The sequence below is a fragment of the Lucilia cuprina genome, chromosome 6, assembly GCF_022045245.1.
Source record: "Lucilia cuprina isolate Lc7/37 chromosome 6, ASM2204524v1, whole genome shotgun sequence".
Lineage (NCBI taxonomy): Eukaryota > Metazoa > Arthropoda > Insecta > Diptera > Calliphoridae > Lucilia > Lucilia cuprina.
Genome location: NC_060954.1, coordinates 40,794,749 through 40,814,563, shown reverse-complemented (window position 1 = coordinate 40,814,563; position 19,815 = coordinate 40,794,749). Strand labels below are relative to the sequence as shown.

Below are 19,815 nucleotides of genomic sequence, written 5' to 3'. Positions count from 1 at the left end.
GACATGGATTGATAATGCAAGAGGAATCATTAGCCATCAAAATCTCACTTTGTCATCATGATTGAATTATCTATTTTTGAATACAATGAATTAATATATAAATCATTGATTTTATTAAACAATATAATTTCTTTTAGTGTTTTAACATTGTCATACGATTTTACCAATACATATTTATAATATGGCAACTTCAAAATCACACATGTTCTTTTATTTACCAGCTGGCAGCTGAGCATCAGCATTTGTAAACAAACAAGTCTGCTGCTAAAGCAACTGAGCTATCGAAGATTTTTATAGATTTAATATAAAAAAAACTAAATAATACTACAATTTAATAATGGCCACTGAAGAGCATAAACGTTTAGCCAATATAATCAAATCTTGTCATGATTCTTTACGCTTTTTAACCAAACAACATGGAGCGGACAAAGCGTGGCAGGAACATATTAAAGATACCGAACGTCTAAAAGAATATGCAGCAGCAATGCATCAATTGGCCAATATATGGGAAGAGAATACAACAAGTCAAGATTTAATGGCACAAAGTCGCATCAAATGGACCATGGAATATTGTATGGCATATTTCTTTTCCGAACGCATTTATTTGGAAAAACGATTAAGGGAACAAAGATTATTAGAGTCTTGGGAAGGTTATGACTGTAAACAATGTCAATATCTGGAAGATGTAACGGAAAAAGTTAAAGTTTTAGATGTGGGCAGTTGTTTTAATCCCTTTGGTAAATCACCGTATTTCGAAGTGACAGCCATAGATTTATATCCCGCCACAAATGAGGTCCTAAAGGGAGACTTTTTAAATATCCAAGTAGAAAATGTAGCTGAAACTAAATTAAGCAATAATGAGGTTATAACTTTACCTAAAAATACCTATGAATGTGTGATATTTAGTTTGTTACTCGAATATATACCCAGTTCGGAATTAAGAATCGAATGTTGTCGAAAAGCTTACGATTTGCTTAAATTTGAAGGTATCTTAGTAATTATAACACCCGATTCCCAGCATGTGGGCAAAAATGCTGCTATTATGAAGAATTGGCGTTATACTTTGGGCACTTTGGGATTTACACGAATAAAATTTGAAAAATTACCACATATTACATGCATGGTCTATCGTAAGGCCAGCGATGCGAGAGTAGCAAAAAGATGGTCTGAATTACACAAGGAACCAAATATGTCTATAGCAATTGATATACCTCAGGACAATAAAACATTTGAATAATAAAGTTTAATAATTATTTAATAAATTTTAATGAAAACATTCTTGTAAATACTAAATTATTTTGGAACACGTATCCGTTTGTTTCTTTTTTGAAATTCTTCTGTATGGAAACGTTTGCAATGATTATACATATTGGATTTGGATTTAAAAGTATTCGGACAATAGGAACATTTATACAAATCCACTCCTGTATGTGTAGCCATATGTTCCTACAAAATTCACGACATTAATAAAACAAAACACTTAAAACATAACAACTATTTTAAAAAGAAAACTCACTTTTAATAAATGTGGCACCTTAAATGTTCTCTTACACACCGTACATTCATGTTTCTTATCCGATTTGTGCTTATATATTATATGTTTCAATTTGGCCGCCCTCGTTGTGGATACAAAACCACAAATTTCACAAACATTTCTTTTAGTTTCACTGTAATGTATGTTGCTTATATGATGTTGTAAATTCCCTTTGCCAGTATACCAATTTTTGCAGATTTTACACTGTAATTGAGGTTTATGGGGCTTGATGCCGTGCACTGCTTTTTTGTGTTTGTCCAGTGTGTTGCGGGTACGTACAATTTTTCCACATTGATCGCACATACATTCATTGGCGGGATTATGATGATGACGATGTTGATTAAGATGACGCAAAGAAGGATATCTGAAAATTTTTGAGAAGGGTCAATTAGTTACTTAAAATTTAAAGACAAAAAAAATATTCGGGATTGTTATCAGAATTTTCGACAAAGATTAGGAAGAATGAACTCTATTCAGGACTAATTCAAATAATTCAGTTGTTTAATTTTTTGGCTTAAGGTTCCACTAAATGTCAGTTCTTGATGGAAATAAATTCTACTGCATCTATCTATCTATCTATCTATCTATCTATCTATCTATATATCTATCTATCTATCTATCTATATATATATCTATCTATCTATCTATCTATCTATCTATCTATCTATCTATCTATCTATCTATCTATCTATCTATCTATCTATCTATCTATCTATCTAACTATCTATCTATCTATCTATCGATATATATATTTATTTAAAAAACAAAAGAAACGCCAGTTATTTCGGTTTTAATGCAATAAAATTTATTCAGTTTTTCTGTAAAATCAATTTCTTGAATATTTCTCTTTAGGCGGTTTTGTACGATCTGCCAACCATTCGGCTTTATGTAAACGTCTTCGATGATGAAACATATTCGCTTTTGACTTAAAAGTTTGATCACAATTTGGACAAGCATACAATGGTTTGCCCGTGTGGGTGGCCATATGTTCCTGCAAGTAATCGAGAATATTATACACCTAGAAATACTTTTAAAACATTACTCTATACTAACCATTAAAGTGCTAGACTTTTTAAAGGCCTTTTCACATAAATTACATTTATATTTACGCTCGAGACAATGATTATAGAGAATATGTTTTTTTAAAGCTCTCGCTGTGGTCGAGACGAAACCACAGGTATTACAACGATGTTCAATATCTGTGTTTTCATGTATATTTCTTATATGTTCTTGTACTCTCAATTTTGATGTATACCACTTCTTACAGATCGGACATTCTGCTGGTATTTTTTCAGCATTAGCTTCATTTGAATGTTCACGTCTGTTATGAAGTTTCAAACCAGATTTATACTTATAGGTTTTACCACATTTATCGCATATGATAATTTTCTGCGGATTATGAATATATTTATGAATATTCAATTGTTGACAGGTGGGAAATCTAAAAAAAAATACGAAATACAAATTTGATAACAGTAAATAGATTAAATTTAACTTTTAACACAATTTTCATCCATCTAGGAGGATTCATAACGGGTTTGAGTTCGAATTACTGTCTCAACGATCGAGTTAAACTGATCGCTACTTTTTAATACCCTACAACACTTTAGTGGGGAGGGTATATTGGGTTTGTGCTGATGTTTGTAACGCACAATAATATTGGTCCTATACCCACCTTAAAGTATACCAATCGGCTCAGAATCATTTTCTGAGTCAATTTAGCTATGTCCGTCCGTCTGTCCGTTTAAGGTAATCAAACTACAGGCCGCAATTTTGAAGATAACTGAATGATTGAATTTGGTACATGATCTTATATTGTCCCAGGGACGAACCCTATTGAAAATGGTTAATATCGGTCCATTATTTTACCTGGCCCCCATACAACTGTACCCCCGAATAGGGCTTGTAAACATTATAATCAAACTACAGGTCGCAATTTTGGAGATAATTCAATGAAATTTGGCACATGATCTTCTATTATACCGAAGACGAAGCCTATTGAAAATGACTAATATCGGTCCATTATTTCACCTAGCCCCCATACAACTGAACCCCCGAATATAGCTTGGAAAACCACAATCAACCACAAGTCGCAATTTTAGAGATAATTCATTGAAATTTGGCACATTATCTTTTACGGTACTGTAGACGAAGCCTATAGTTAACATCGGTCTATTATTTCACCTAGGCCCCATAGAACTGAATCCGCCAAATAGAGGTTTTAAGTTTATAATTGTGTTTAATATACTCGTATATAGACAAAAAGCTGCAAAACCAAGTTCTATACTAGTCTTGATGACCCTGATGAACTTTTTAAAAGCCTCCATCAAAATTTTACTTAACAGGTGTAGGGTATTATATGGACGGCCTCGCCCGACCTTAACTTCATACTTGTTATCAATTCTATTAGTTTTGATAATTTTAAATTTTCTTAACAATTTAGACATTCCCTACAAGAATCCCCAAAAATCATTTTCAAGATATCAATTTTCTATCTATCTATCTATCTATCTATCTATCTTTCTATCTATCTATCTATCTATCTATCTATCTACCTATCTATCTATCTATCTATCTATCTATATATCTATCTATCTATCTATCTATCTATCTATCTATCTATCTATCTATCTATCTATCTATCTATCCATCTATCTATCTATCTATCTATCTATCTATCTATCTATCCATTCATTAAACCTGAAATATAGCCAAAAGTGGGGGTTTCAATCTTCATTACACATTCTTTGGAGACACATTCATGATTGATGTAAAATTTTGAACCTAATCAGCCAGTCAAATAAGAGATTATATTAATCATGATTTTTTTATGTATTAAAATTTTTATTTATTAATGCTCATAAAATAACATCAATTTCTAGAATATTTCTCTTTAGGAGGTTTTGTACGATCGGCTATCCATTCGGCTCTATGAAAACGTCTACGATGATGAAACATATTCGCTTTTGACTTGAAAGTTTTACCACAATTTACGCAAGTATACAAAGGTTCGCCCGTATGCGTAGCCATATGTTCCTAAAAAAAAAACAAAATTAGTTAAAACCCGATAAAAAATTGTCTGGAAGAAAATACTACTCACCTTTATATCCTGAGGCCTTTTGAAGGCCTTTTCACATAAATTACATTTATGTCTACGTACAGCATCATGATTGAAAAGTATATGCTTCTTTAAAGCTTTCGCTGTAGTCGAGACAAAACCACAGGTGGGACAACGATGTTCGATATCGTTGTCTGTATGCATATTACGTATATGATCTTGTACGCTCGATTTCGATGAATACCATTTATTACAGAATGGACATTTTTGTGGTATTTTTTCGGGTTTCGGTTCGTTTAAGTGATCATGTCGGTGATGTAGTTTCAAACGACATTTATCTCTAAAGGTTTTACCGCATTTATCGCATATCACTATATTCTGAGGATTATGCGAATTATTTTCGTGTAGAGACAAATTTTTTGCGGTTGGAAATCTAAAATATATTAGAAATACGAAAACAATATACAATTCAAATTTATTTTTTTTTTTTAGCGTTAAATGAAAAATGAATAAATACACTTTGTTATAGTGAAATTCTTAGTTTTATGATTTTATTTCGGTTTTAAAATATTAAAATAGAATTCGAAAATAATTTATTTTAAAATTATACAAAAACACAAGATTTATTTCAAGATCTGTATAATAATGAACTTGGAGATATAAAAATGATTGCTATATATTAACAAGTTTTCTTAATTTACGATATTTTATATTATCTATATATCATAACGAGAGACAATATTCAAAACTCTCTATCTTATAAAATACTAATTCTAAAGAAAGTTATAAAACTATTTATTTTGTTAATTCGTTGGAATTTCAGCAATTTTGTCTTAAAGTTTATAAGTGAAAATATTCAAAAGAATGAAATTTTAAAACTCTAGATTATTTCAAATATTTTGCCATCAAAAAAAAAACTCATTTTCATGCAAATCCAAGATAGAGAGTATTGAATATAGTCCCATTCAAAAGAATTAACAAAACATTTCATTAGTTCAACAATTCAAATTCAACACTTTCAACAACTGCTAAATTCGGAACTATTTTCGGTATACGCATGCGTTTCGTAGTTCTGTTCTCAAATTCGGCGGCATGCAAACGCTTACAGTGATTATACATATTGGACTTGGATTTAAAGGTGTTTGGACAATATGAACACTTATACAAATCGACACCGGTATGGGTAGCCATGTGTTCCTATCAAAAATCAAACACAACACACATTAGGAACAACAAATCATTACTACATATTGCGTTAATGAAAATGATGAAACTCACTTTTAACAGAGCTGGCACTTTAAAGGATCTCTCACACACCGCACACTGAAATTTCTTTTCCGCCCTGTGCTTAAAACGTATATGCTTCATTTTGCCTTCTCTAGTTGTGGACACAAAGCCACAAAGTTCGCAAACATTTCGCTTATCCTCATTAGTATTGTGCATATTACGGATGTGATGTTGTAAATTCTGCTTACCCGTATAAAATCTTTTACAAAATTCACACTGCAGTTGAATCTTGGGTGGTTTAACACCGTGTACAACTTTCTTGTGCTTGTGCAGCGTATTAAGGGTATAGACTGTTTTGCCACATTGGTCACACACATAGGCCTGGGCTGGATTGTGATGATGTCTATGTTCATTTAAGCGTCGTTTACTTGGATATCTGGAAGTTTTTATTTTTTAATAAATAGTTTTGGAATGCACAATGGAATGTTGTTATTATTTTTTGGAAAATTTTCATATCATTTTTTTTAAAAATATTGGGCGAGTTTTTTCAGATAAAGATAATCTACATTCTTTGGTTAAACCTGGTTTAATATATGTGTTTTTTTATCAGTAAAGTTACATATTATCTTAATTTGGTTTGTTTTTTTTAACATTATTTCGGAATATTTTTACTTTTTTGGCAAAAAAAGATATTTTTCACAAGAGGGCTCAAAGGGGAGTAGGGCAAAATATGGACCTATGCTTAAAAATGCTGGTAGGGGGAGTTAAGTCTTCTTCTATATAGAATTTAAAAGTGTTATTAGAGTTTGTAAGTGAATTTTGACCTTTAAGTCATTTTCTGAAGAGGAGTTTGTATGGGGGATAGAGACAAATAAAGCCCGATCATTACAAAAATCGGTAGAGGCATTTAAAGTTCTATAAAACTAAGTTTTGTCGACTTTTGTTAATTATAAGTCAAAAGGCCCTATTTGGGGGGGGGGGGTGGTTTACGGTTGTATGGGGACTTGTCGAAATAATGGACCGATTTCAACCATTTTCTTAGGCTTCATCCAATTATCTTGAAAATTGCGGCCTGTACCTTGCGTACAAGGTTTACATGGACAGCCAGCCAGACGGACGGACGGACGGACATAGCTTAATCGACTCAGAAAATTATTCTAAGCCGATTGGTATACTTTAAGGTGGGTATAGGAAGAATATTTTTGTATGTTACAAACATCAGCACAAACCCAATATACCGTCCCCACTAAACAATAAAACAATAATTTCGGAAGAACAAAAACTTAATATTTTAAGTAAATTGCAATTTTCTGATTTGTTTTGTTTTATTTATTATTGTTTTAAATGTTTATTTAACATTTTTCCAAAATTTTCCATTTTACAAAAATATTGTTTGCAAAAAACAGCTGTTCATTGTTTATGTTTTTGAGCGAAAAGTTGGCAATACTAACAAAGTTAACTGAACTTAAATCTAAAACTGAAAAACACAATCATCGGTTAAATTCCGACTAAATTTGTTCTGAGTTTGATCTGACAGCAAGTTAAGCCTAGTAGTAAGAAACTCGCCCTTAGGGCGGCGTTTTCAGATAATGGTAATCTACATTCTTTGTTTAAACCTAGCTTAATATATGTTTTGTGTTTTTCAGTAAACAGTGACGTTACTTATTATCTTAGTTTAACTGAGTATTATTGGCCAAAAGTTATAAGTGAGAAAACACAATTAACAAATACAGTTGACTGAATAAACATTATATCCCAAGTCTTAATGTCTTCCCAAAGTTTATAAACAGTTATTTCCCAATTAATTGTATTCAATTTTAAATAATTAACAAAATAAAAAAACAAGAGTTCTATATTCGGCTTTGCCGAATCTTATATACCCTTCACCATAATGTGTTAAAAACAGTCAGTACGAATTTTATTACAAAAAACAAAAAAATACCAATTGTACTTCAGGTCTCTTCATATTTAATTACATGTTTCTAAGTTCAATATTATAGAAAATTTAAAAAGTGCCTTTTAAGAGCGGAAAAAGTGCCAAAAAGTCCTATTTTATACATTATGCGGGCTCTACATGCTTAATTTCTTATTTCTTGGTTCAATATTATAGAAATTTCAAAAAGTACCTTTTGTGGAACGAAAAAGTACCAAAAAGTCCCCTTGTATGTGATCTCACTTAATCCAAATTCTATGTACTTAATTTCATGTTTCTAAATTTTATATTATAGAAAATTCAAAAAGGTACCTTTTGTAGAATGAAAAAGTACTCAAAAGTTCCTTTTTGTAGGTTCTTTCCTAGTCAAGGACCCGCATGCTAAATTTCATGTTTCTAGGTTCAATATTATAGAAAATTCAAAAAGTACCTTTTGTATAACGAAAAAGTACCAAAAAGTGCCCTTTTTATGTATTCTTAATTTAATGTTCCTAGGTTCAATATTATAGAATATTCAAAAAGTACCATTTGAAAAACGAAAAAGTTCCATTTTATGGTTTGTAGAACGAAAAAGTACCAAAAAAAATCCCCTTTGATGTATTCTCGTTTAATACATCAAAGGGGCATGTTTCTAAGTTCATTATTATAGAAAACTCAAAAAATATCTTTTGAACAAGTAGGAAAGTATAGTCGGGCATGGCCGACCATATAATACCCTACACCATGAGTATATAAAAAAACTTTTATGTTGAATATTTTTCCAAAATATTTAAGCAATTTATTGATAAAAAAAACTAAAATTTCTAAATGAGGCTTTATATAGGTCAAATTGGGCCGATCCTCGGTAAATTTGGGAAAAGGATATATTTTTAAATAACAGTTAGTTTTGTTGAGTTTCATTACGATACAAATGGTTACAAGTCAATTTTAGACGTTTAAGACATTTTTTGAAGGGGGGTTTGTATGGGGGCTAGGGTCAAATAAGGGCCGATCCTTACGAAAATCTGCAGTGTCATAAATACTTATGTAAAACTTATTTATGCCAATTTTTAGAGAGATAATAGAATATTTGACGTAATTATGGCATAAAAAGTTCAAATCGGGAGGTACGGTTGTATGGGGACTAGGTGAAATAAGGGACCGATTTCAACCATTTTCAATAGGCTTCGTCCCTGTGCCAAAAAACATGCTTGGTCCAAATTTCATCAAATTATCTTGAAAATTGCGGCCTGTACCTTGCGCACAAGGTTTACATGGACAGCCAGCCAGCCGGACAGACGGACGGACGGACATGTCTTAATCGACTCAGAAAATGATTCTGAATCGATCGGTATACTTTAAGGTGGGTATTGGACCAATATTTTTGTATGTTACAAACATCAGCACAAACGTATAATACCCTCCCCACTATAGTGGTGTAGGGTATAAAAACGAAAAAGTACCAAAAAGTTCCCTTTTATGGTTTCTCATCTAATTCCGAATCTACACACTTAATTTTATGTTCCTAGGTTCAATATTATAGAATATTCAAAAAGTACCATTTGAAAAACAAAAAAAGTACCAAAAACTTTCCTTTTATGGCTTTTAACTTAAACCAAGCTACACATACTTAATTTCAATAATAACACACTCGTGTTGCTCTTACTCTGTTGCTCTCGCTCTGCCATGTTTTTATAAACAAGAGTACAATAACAAAATTTACCGTATGAATATGTATTTTATTTTTGTTTTTTGCAATTTCTGTTTGAGCATGAATAAAAAATCTAAATTTTTGATTAAATTTTTAGAGGTTGTCTCGGATTTCTCGGTATTTATGGACCGATTTTACTGATTTTAAATAACGATCTTCTCGAAAGCATGTCTAACAGAATTATTGAAGATTTGGCCCTGTATGTAATAAAAAATACAAAAAGTACTAAAAACTCTCCTTTTATACTTTTTAATGCTGCCTGTTTAATTATGCGTTTTTTCTTAGATTCAAAAAAGAAGTACCAGTTGAAAAACGAAAGGACTCTGTATGTTGAGTTTAGGTTCAATATTAGAAAACTTAAAAAGTACCAGTTAAAGTACAAATATTTACCAAAAGTTCCCTTTTTAAGCTTCTTGTTTACTTCGTTCTTTAAATGCTTGATTTAAGCGGGAGGTCCACACTACGCGTATACGCGTGAAAGCATTAAATGTTTTTCATACCTACTTCAAATTCCTATAAAGGGAACCTGGACGTAGATTCATAGAATTTTCAATTAGTATTATTGATAGAAGTAATATCTAAACTAAAATCTCTTGCAATTGTGCATGATTTCCGTTACAGTTCTAGAAAGCCAACTTAAATGAAATTTCTTTACTATTACAATTTAAAAAGAATTGACAAATTCCTAACAAATAAAACTTAAACTTGAGTAGAAATATGTTATTTAATTATTAATTTTATTAATTTCTCGAGTATTTTTCTTTAGGTGGTTTTGTGCGATCCGCCATCCATTCGGCTCTATGAAAACGTCTACGATGATGAAACATATTCGCTTTCGATTTAAAAGTTTTACCGCAATTAACGCAAGTATACAAAGGTTCGCCCGTATGAGTGGCCATATGTTCCTAAAAAGCAAAACAAATTAAAATCCATTAAAAAGTAAATTCAAAGTAAAACAAATTCACTCACCTTTATATCTTGCGGTCTCTTAAAAGCCTTTTCACATAAATTACATTTATGTCTACGAACGACATCATGATTATAGAGTATGTGCTTCTTTAAGGCTTTCGCTGTAGTCGATATAAAGCCACACGTCGGACAACGATGCTCAACATCATTATCTGTATGCATATTTTTTATATGTTCGCTTACACTACCTTTCGATGAATACCATTTATTACACAATGGACATTGTTCGGGTATTTTTTCCGGTTTCGGTTCATTCGAATGATCATGTCTGTGATGGAATTTCAAACGACATTTATTACGAAATGTTTTACCGCATTTATCACAAATCACTATATTTTGCGGATTATGTGTATTTTCGTGAACACTCAAATGTTTCGCGGTAGGAAATCTAAAATATTAAAAATGTGAAGAAATTTGATTTTTTTTTTCATTTTATAAGTTTTTAACTTTAAGAGTGTTTTAAATTATGATTATTGTTTGTAAATGTTGTATTACTACAAAGTTTATTGATGTCGAAAAATAAAGTTTATTAGGTCCATCATTATACATACATATTTCAAAAGTTTTAAGTCAAAACAAATACATAATTGAGTCATGTAAGGGCGTTTTTCTGATAAAGATAATCTTTATTGTTTGGTTAATCCTGGTTTAATTTATGTTTCATGTTTTTCAATAATCAGTAAAGTTAATTAGGGCGTGTTTTTTACTACTCAGTTAAACTAGGCTTAACAAATTTAGGCGGAGTTTAACCGATGATTGGATTTAAGTTCAGTCAACTTTGTTAGTATTGCCAACTTTTCACTCAAAAACATAAACAGCTGTTTTTTGCAAATAAAACTTTTGTAAAATGAAAAATTTTGGAATAGTGTTAAATAAACATTTAAAACAATAATAAATAAATCAGAAAATTTCAAGTTACTTAAGTAATATTAAGTTTTTGTTCTTCCGAAATCATTGTTTTACTGTTTTTGTTAATTGTGTTTTCTCACCTTAAACTTAAGTTTAATTGGCCAATAACACTCAGTTAAACTAAGATAATAAGTAACGTTACTGTTTACTGAAAAACATAATAACATTTATTAAACTAGGTTTAAACTAAGAATGTCGATTATCTTTATCTGAAAAACCCGCCCTTACTTAGTTTAACAGAGTGCAATTGGTCAATTAAACCTAAGTTATAAGTGAGAACAAACAACAAACTGAAAAGTTGGCAATACTAAGTTAACTGATCCTAGATCTATAACTGAAAAACACAATTATTGGTTAAAGTCCGCCTAGATTTGTTCCGAGTTTAATTAAACAGCAAGTTAAGACTAGGGTTCTATGGTTGAAACGAAAAATCAACATTTCGACTTTTTTCATTTAGTTAAAAGTCGACATTTTCGACTTTTATCATTTTATAAAAAGTCGATTTTTCATTTAATTCAAAGTCGACTTTTAGATTTTTCGACTAAGTATTTTATAAAAAGTTGACTTTTCGACCTTTTGATTTTTTCGATTTTTTGACTATTTTAGACTTTCGACTATTTTTGACTTTATTCTAGTTTTTCCGACTATTTTAAAGTTTTTGACTTTTTTTACACTTTTTAAAAATTTTCGACTATTTTTGACTTTTTTCTACAATTTTCGAGTTTTCAACTTTTTCCCACTTTTTGACTTTTTCCCACTTTTGGACTTTTTCCGACTTTATACGACTTTCACTTTTCGACTTTTATTAAAAAAGTCGACTTTTCGACGATAGTCGAGTTATCGACTTTTTTGGAACAAAATAGTCGACATCGACTTTTTTCGACAAAAAGTTGATTGTTTGATAATTCGAAAGTCGATTTACAGAACCCTAGTTAACACTAGTTTAACTGAATAGTAAGAAACCCGCTCTAAGCAGAGGCCTATCAAACCATTCATAGGGAACCCCTCAGAAGCTATATAAAGATACTTTTTTATTGGATTCAAGGCAACACGGTTTGAAAACAAAATACTGAGTTGAAAACAAAACGCAATTCGTTTACAGAAAAATTCCATAAAATTTCTTAATATTATCTTATTTATTTATCATAAAACATATAAAAAAATATATATAAATTTACAGTTATATACATTATTAAGGACATTCGGCTATTTTTATCAATAACTCCGCTTTAGATTTTCCACTATGGAAACGTCTTCTATGATGATAATAATTTGAATTTGACTTAAATGTCGCCTGACATTCAGCACATTTATACAAAGACATGCCTGTATGCGTAGCAATATGCTCCTAAAAGAAGAACACAAAAAATTTACAATTATTTTAATATTCTTCCATATATATTTTCTATTATTAACAAATAATAATTACTCTTAAATCCAATGGCCTTTTAAATGCCTTATCACACAACGAACACTTGTGTTTTCGTTCCTTTTCATGACGAAAGATCTCATGTACTCTTAAACCTTTGGCAGTTGTTGATAGATGATTACATATTTTACAACGATGCTCCTCGCCATTGTCATCGTGTATATTTTTCATGTGGGCCCTTAGACCCTTATGACCACGTAGCACTTTATAACATATGGGACATGTTTGAGGTTCTTTATCTTTACGTGGATTTTCCGAATGATGATATTCAATGTGCTTTTTTAGGGTGAATTTATTTTTAAACGTATTACCACAAATATCACACATACAGGTGCAAACAGAACTGTGTACGGGCAGGTGTGATGAGAGTTTACTTTTGCTGGGAAATCTAAAAACAAATAGAAATTTGTCGTAGTATAAAAAAATAATGTCTGATCTAATATTTACAGGGCGCAGTTTCTTTTTCCAATTTATGCAGTTTCAATAATAGGACACGCTTTTTGTAAAGTAAATCTTTAAGGTAGGGTTTCTTACTACTCACTTAAACTAGGATTAACTTGTTATTAGATTAAACTCGGAACAAATTAAGGCGGACTTTAAACGATGTTTATGTTTTTCAGTTATAGATCTAGGATCAGTTAACTTAGCATTGCCAACTTTTCAGTCAAAAATATAAACAATAAACAGCTGTTTTTGCAAATATCACTTTTGTAAAATTTAAAAATTTTAGAAAAAATATAAAAAACCATTTAAAACAATAATAGTATCGATAAAAGAAATCACAAAATTACTATTTACGAAATATATTAAGTTTTTCTTCTTCCGAATTCAAAAAACACAAAACGTATATTAAACCAGGTTTAATCAATGAATGAAGATAATCTTTATCTGAAAACCCCCATTACAATCAGCTAATTTTGTTTGCTAGTTTAAGCAACCAATAGAGGTGGTTTAAACTTGAGCAAATAATGTAAAAGTGTAAACAGCAACAGAGACTTCACAATATAATTTCACAATTTTGTTTTTCATTAATTTTCATATTACATTTACGATTGTCTTCTTCTCTTTTATCAAACATGCATCGTGTTAACAAACAGTGACGTTTTCTCTTGTTTTGTATGGCAACACTGCGAATTTTAATCTTGTACTCACAAAACATCAAAAGGGATAAACATTAGATTAAATTTATTTTTAGATTAACTAAACTGATTATTAATTGACATTTGATTGTCAACTCAAAAACCCTTAAGCTAGTAATAGAAAAACATAAGCTCGCGTCATAGAAGAAATCTTTAACTGGCAATGAATTTCATTTATAGAAGAACGCTTGAGTTGCGGACATTTTTCATTTATATAGAGAAGATTTAGCTAATAACTAACGCTAGTCTGGTCTATACTCTCTAGTCTTTTGTATATTCTATTGTCTAGTATATTGGCTAGTCTATTCTCTAATTTATTATCTAGTCTATTGTTTAGTCTTTTCATTAGTCTAGTAGTCTATTGTTTTGTCTATTTTCTAGTTATTGCCTGGTCAATTGTCTAATCTATTGCCTAATTTAAAGTCTAGTCTATTGTCTAGTATATTGTCTAGTCTACTGAATAGTCTAGTCTATTGATTAGTATATTGTATAAACCATTTATTAGAGTTCATTGACTAGTCTATTCTATAGTCTACTGACTGCTCCATTGACTAGTCTTTCAATTTGTCCGTGGACTAATATATTGACTACTCTCTGCACTTGTCCATGAACTAAACTCTTGGCTAGTATATTGGATAGGTTAGACTATTGACTAATCATTAGCTTCTGCTTTAAAGATAATTCTGCGACCATAAATTGTGTTAATTGTCTACTGACTACTCCATTGACTACATACTAACTACTCTTTGCACTAGTCTATAAACTAATCTTTTGGCTAGATGATTGATTAGTCTATTGGTTTATTACTCGATAGACTATTTATAAACTCGCTTATAACGAACTCGGTTATTACGAATTCTCGCTTATAACGAACAAAGTTGACTGGTCCCCCGGAGTTCGTTATAAACGAGTTTGACAGTATATTCATACATTAAATATTAAAGAGTTATCATTAAAACACTTATAATACAAAAAAAGAATTATCCCTGGGATAATATTTTATTACAACTTTTTTTGGTAAGTTTAACAACACCTCACCATTGTACAAACATAATTAAAACAATTAACCCTTTAAATAGGGGGTGTATATATAAAAAAAACACATAAAATTAAAACAAATTACAATTATTGCAAACCAAATTGAGCGGCGGTTAATATTTGTGAATTTAATAAAGTTGGATTTGTTTGAACATTGACTTCGGTTGAAACCGTAATAAGATGTTCATGAGATTCACTACTTGTCTCAATAAAACGTCTTTTGACTCGAATTTTGTTTGCAGCACCCGTTTTAGCCTGTTTTATAATATTAGGAGGCATGGCCTGTTGTTTATAGGCTGCATATTCAGCCTTATGTAAACGCTGACGATGTTTATACATATTGGCACTTGATGAAAAGGTCATGGGACAATTGGGACAGGTATATAAAGCTTCTCCCGTGTGCACAGAAATATGTTCCTGTGAAATAGTACGAATATAAAATGATCAGGATGTGTATTTACATAAAGAATGTATTTTCTAACTTACTCTTAAATCTTGACCCCTTTTAAAAGCCTTCTCACACATATTGCACTTGAATTTCTTTTCACATTTATGATTTAAATAGATGTGACGCTTAAGGGCACGTTGTGTAGTTGATACTTTATTACAAATATTACAACGATGTTCTTCGCCCATATTATCGTGCATATTTTTCATGTGAGTCTTTAGACCAGCTAAATTACGATACCATGTATTGCAAATTGTACATTGTTGAGGTTCGGGTTTAACCTCAGAATGTTCAGATTCTTCGTGTTTTTTCATATTGTAATTATTCTTAAAAGTTTTACCACATTTATCGCATATTTGTCGTTTTGTTGGATCATGACTATGCATGTGTTCACGTAATTTACTTTCAGAAGGTAATCTGAAAATGAAATTATATTGATTTTGTATAGTATTTGTTTTTGACCATTAGAATGAAATTTCTCTTACCCTAAGTGGCTTTTGTGAAGACGAGCTATTGATAGAGTTCACTAGTTATACATATTTTTTTCATTAACAAAGAAACTTTGAATTTTCCCATTTACTTTGATATCTCGAAAACGATTCAGCCATTTACCCCCATTACCACAATATCTGGTTATTTCTTATCTTAAGGTTAAATTGACAGTTTTCATACAAAATACATTTAAATTGGCAAAATAACTTTCGGTTAAACGTTAACGGGAGGTGGAGTTAAAGGGTCTTAGAACGGGTTTCCTACCACTCAGTTAAGCTAGGCTTAACTTTCTGTTAGATTAAACTCGGAACAAATTTAGTCGGACTTTAACCGATGATTGTGTTTTTCAGTTGTGGATCTAGGATCAGTTAACTTTATTAATATTGCCAACTTTTCAGTCAAAAACATAAACAATGAACAGCTGTTTTTTTTTTTTGCAAATATCACTTTTGTAAAATTTTAGAAAAAACATAAATACAATTTTAAAACAATAATAATATCGATAAAAGAAATCAGAAAATTAATATTTACTTAAAATATCTTGTTTTAAAACCATTTCCGGTAGCCCGAATTTGTTGAAATTTGGCGGTTGTGAGTACAGCTAATGACAATACAATATTATGTTCTAAAGTTTGAAGTCATGTTCGAAAAATTTTTTGTGCTCTTAAAGTAATCTCTGCGTCATAAAAACTTACAATAAAATTTTCGAAAATTCGAACTTAAGAAAAATTTTTAAAGCCATTAAAAACAGTTCTCGTGGCCCTGGAGTACACTTGATGACACTATAATGCTATGTTGGAATATCTAAAATTATGTTCGAAAATTCGAAGTTAAACTAGGCTTAACTTGCTGTTAGAATAAACTCGGAACAAATTTAGGCGGACTTTAAGCTCAGTTAACTTTGTTAGTATTGCCAACTTATCACTAACAAAATAATGAAGATTAGATAATATCAGGAAAACTCGCCCTTAGATTTGTATTGGGCAATCAGACGAGCTTCCTGATGGAAGTGGATAGCTTACATGCTTACCAGCAGAATTAACAACTAGAACCTACGATATCATTAAGAGAAGGAACACAAAAAGGTGTTTCGGTTGTTCAAGGTCGAGAAAGGCATTCATTGACTACTGAACATGCAAGAAATCTATAGCATAGAAGGGTCTGCAACTCGATATGTTAAATTAGATTTACACATTGGTAGATAGCCCTATCCAGACTTATAGTTGTATAGTTTGGAAGACAAGCATCTCTGAAAGAAACTACCTCTAATATTCTAAAACTAGGGACGACTGTATCATAACCGAAAGACTGCTGAATGAGTATGCGGTTTATACCAACGATCCAGGATGGATATCGGATATTTATGCAATGAGCATGGTAATGTGGTTGCGAACTATCAAGCTAGACTAGGTTGATAGTTCGCATGACATAAATGAAGTTGTATGTTAGTTGTAAATCAACGCCTTAATTATCTCTGTATTCTATATTTCGATTAAGCATTAAAATAGGCAACGATTAACAAAAGGTATTCGAACACAATTTGGAATATTAAAAAAGCAACGTTTCAATGCTTTTTGATAGTGTGTATTCTGCATTACCTACGATCGTAGTTACGTTTTTAATAATTGTTATTTTGATGACGGAGCGTCGGTGCAATATAATGTGATACAAAGTATAGCACATCGTTAGATATGACCTTTTTCCATCTTTCCTGTGGCAAAAGGATTCTAGTGAGAACGCTCTTCATATAAGTGGTTGAAAGTCAACTTTAGAATAATTACTTTTTTTAGAAACTATAACAGTATAAAAACTCTTTTATTTGTTCTGTCATCTAAGGGCGAGTTTCTTACTACTCAGTTTAACTACTCTTAACTTGTTGTTAGATTAAACTCTGAACAAATTTAGTTGGACTTTAACCGATGATTGTGTTTTTTAGAGCGAGTTTTCTAATAAAGATAATCTTCATTCTTTGGTTAAACCTGGTTTAATATATGCTTCGTGTTTTTCAGTTATCAGTAAAGCTACTTAGGGCGGGTTTCTTACTCCTCAGTTAAACTAGGCTTAACTTGCTGTTAGATTAAACTCGGAACAAATTTAGGCGTACTTTAACCGATGATTGTGTTTTTCAGTTTTAGATTTCAGCTCAGTTAACTTTGTTAGTATTGCCAACTTTTCACTCAAAAACATAAACAATGAACAGCTGTTTTTTGCAAACAATACTTTTGTAAAATGGAAAATTTTGGAAAATGTTAAATAAACATTTAAAACATTAATAAATAAAACAAAACAATTCAGAAAATTGCAATTTACTTAAAATATTAAGTTTTTGTTCTTCCGAAATCATTGTTTTATTGTTTTTGTTAATTGTGTTTTCTCACTTATAACTTGAGTTTAATTGGCCAATTACACTCGGTTAAACTAAGATAATAAGTAACTTTACTGATAACTGAAAAACACGAAACATATATTAAACAAGGTTTAACCGAAGAATGAAGATTATCTTTATCAGAAAAACTCGCCCTTAGTTTAACTGAGTGTAATTGGCCAATTAAACTCAAGTTATAAGTGAGAAAACACAATTAACAAAAACAATAAAACAATAATTTTGAAAGTACAAAAACTTAATATTTTAAGTAAATTGCAATTTTCTGATTTATTTTGTTTTATTTATTATTATTTTAAATGTTTATTTAACATTTATGCAAAATTTTCCATTTTACAAAAATATTGTTTGCAAAAAAATAGCTGTTCATTGTTTATGTTTTTGAGTGAAAAGTTGGCAATACTAAAAAAGTTAACTGAGCTAAAACTGAAAAACACAATTATCGGTTAAAATCCTCCTAAATTTGTTCCGAGTTTAATCTAACAGCAAGTTAAGCCTAGTTTAACTGAGGAGTAAGAAACCCGCCCTTAAACTAAGATAATAAGTAACTTTACTGATTACTGAAAAACACAAAACATATATTAAACCAGGTTTAATTAAAGAATGATGATTATCTTTATCAGAAAAACCCAACCTATCTTTCGACTTTAAAATACAAATTTCAGCTGTTATTATTTTCCTTTTTCTTCAATATTATTAAGTCAGATTGAAATTGATCAAACTCATGTTGCATACTTAAGTTGCATAGCTTCAAACGAATCAGTTTTTTCTTTTCGTTACAATAGATAAGCCCCTTCAGGTCTCACTAAACACAGAGTGTCAATGATATTCGGCTTTTATCCGAAATTTATATAATAAGTACATTTTATTTAATTTAAAAAAAGCATCAAAGATTAATTTTGACTAAAACATAGTTTTCTTATTTCATAGAAATACATAATAAATTCTTACCTTTTTATAGAAAAATTCCAAATATTTACTAATTATAACTTTAATTGTGGCGATGAATGTTCACTTTAAAATTTTTGATAACTACACACCCGACAATTGAACAATCGATGGATGATTGTGTTGTATTAGATTTAACAAATTAAAACATATTTATTTCTAAAAAAAAGAAGCATATCTTTTGTAAGAACAAATAAACCTCTTGTATACTACTTATTTATATCCTTCCGAAAAAGAAAAACTTATTTATACACCTAATTATTTAATATTATTATTTCTTGTTTTTCAATTATGTTATTTTGCCAAATTTGGTGCTATAGTAGTATATTGTGATGTTATGACAAGCTGTTGATTTAATAGAGCCGATGTTGGGGGCATATTCATATCCGACGACTGAGGTGGATCAACAATCATACGTCTTTTAGTGCGCACTGTATTTGGCATAGATTTAGCTTGTTTTATAATATTCAAGGCCAAAGGTTGTTGTTTATGAGCCGCATACTCGGCCTTATGCAAACGTTGACGATGTTTATACATATTAGCACTAGAGGAAAATGTCATGGGACAATTGGGACAAGTATACAAGGCTTCACCTGTATGTACAGAAATGTGTTCCTT

At 30.7% G+C, this 19,815-nt stretch overlaps 2 protein-coding genes across 10 annotated transcripts in view; one reads left to right on the top strand and one right to left on the bottom strand.

Moving 5' to 3' along the window:
• The first annotated feature begins 233 nt into the window (after window positions 1-233).
• On the top strand, window positions 234-1,471 carry LOC111679548 (S-adenosylmethionine sensor upstream of mTORC1). Its single transcript, XM_023441124.2, has one exon. It carries the CDS (start codon window positions 338-340, stop codon window positions 1,235-1,237), a length of 900 nt encoding a protein of 299 aa, XP_023296892.2. The 5' UTR covers window positions 234-337; the 3' UTR covers window positions 1,238-1,471.
• Window positions 1,240-19,815, bottom strand: part of LOC111675973 (transcription factor grauzone-like) — a 29,867-nt gene continuing 11,291 nt past the window's right edge. The window contains exons 3-4 of one of the 9 annotated variants that reach the window (XM_046953858.1): window positions 1,517-1,898; window positions 1,240-1,446 (exon numbers count right to left, since the gene is read on the bottom strand). In XM_046953858.1, coding sequence (XP_046809814.1) covers window positions 1,294-1,446; window positions 1,517-1,898 — 535 coding nt within the window. In that variant the 3' untranslated portion in view covers window positions 1,240-1,293. Of the gene's footprint in view, window positions 1,447-1,516; window positions 1,899-2,325; window positions 2,526-2,587; window positions 2,976-4,363; window positions 4,571-4,634; window positions 5,026-5,126; window positions 5,790-5,870; window positions 6,256-10,147; window positions 10,348-10,411; window positions 10,800-12,497; window positions 12,669-12,749; window positions 13,138-14,855; window positions 15,344-15,412; window positions 15,792-19,358; window positions 19,813-19,815 lie in introns of those variants that run through there. The other 8 variants (XM_046953856.1, XM_023436857.2, XM_046953859.1 and 5 more) reach the window with 8 other exon arrangements.

Bases quoted from the DNA above. Each gene is read 5' to 3' on its own strand.
- LOC111679548 (XM_023441124.2), top strand. From the start codon at position 338: ATGGCCACTGAAGAGCATAAACGTTTAGCCAATATAATCAAATCTTGT.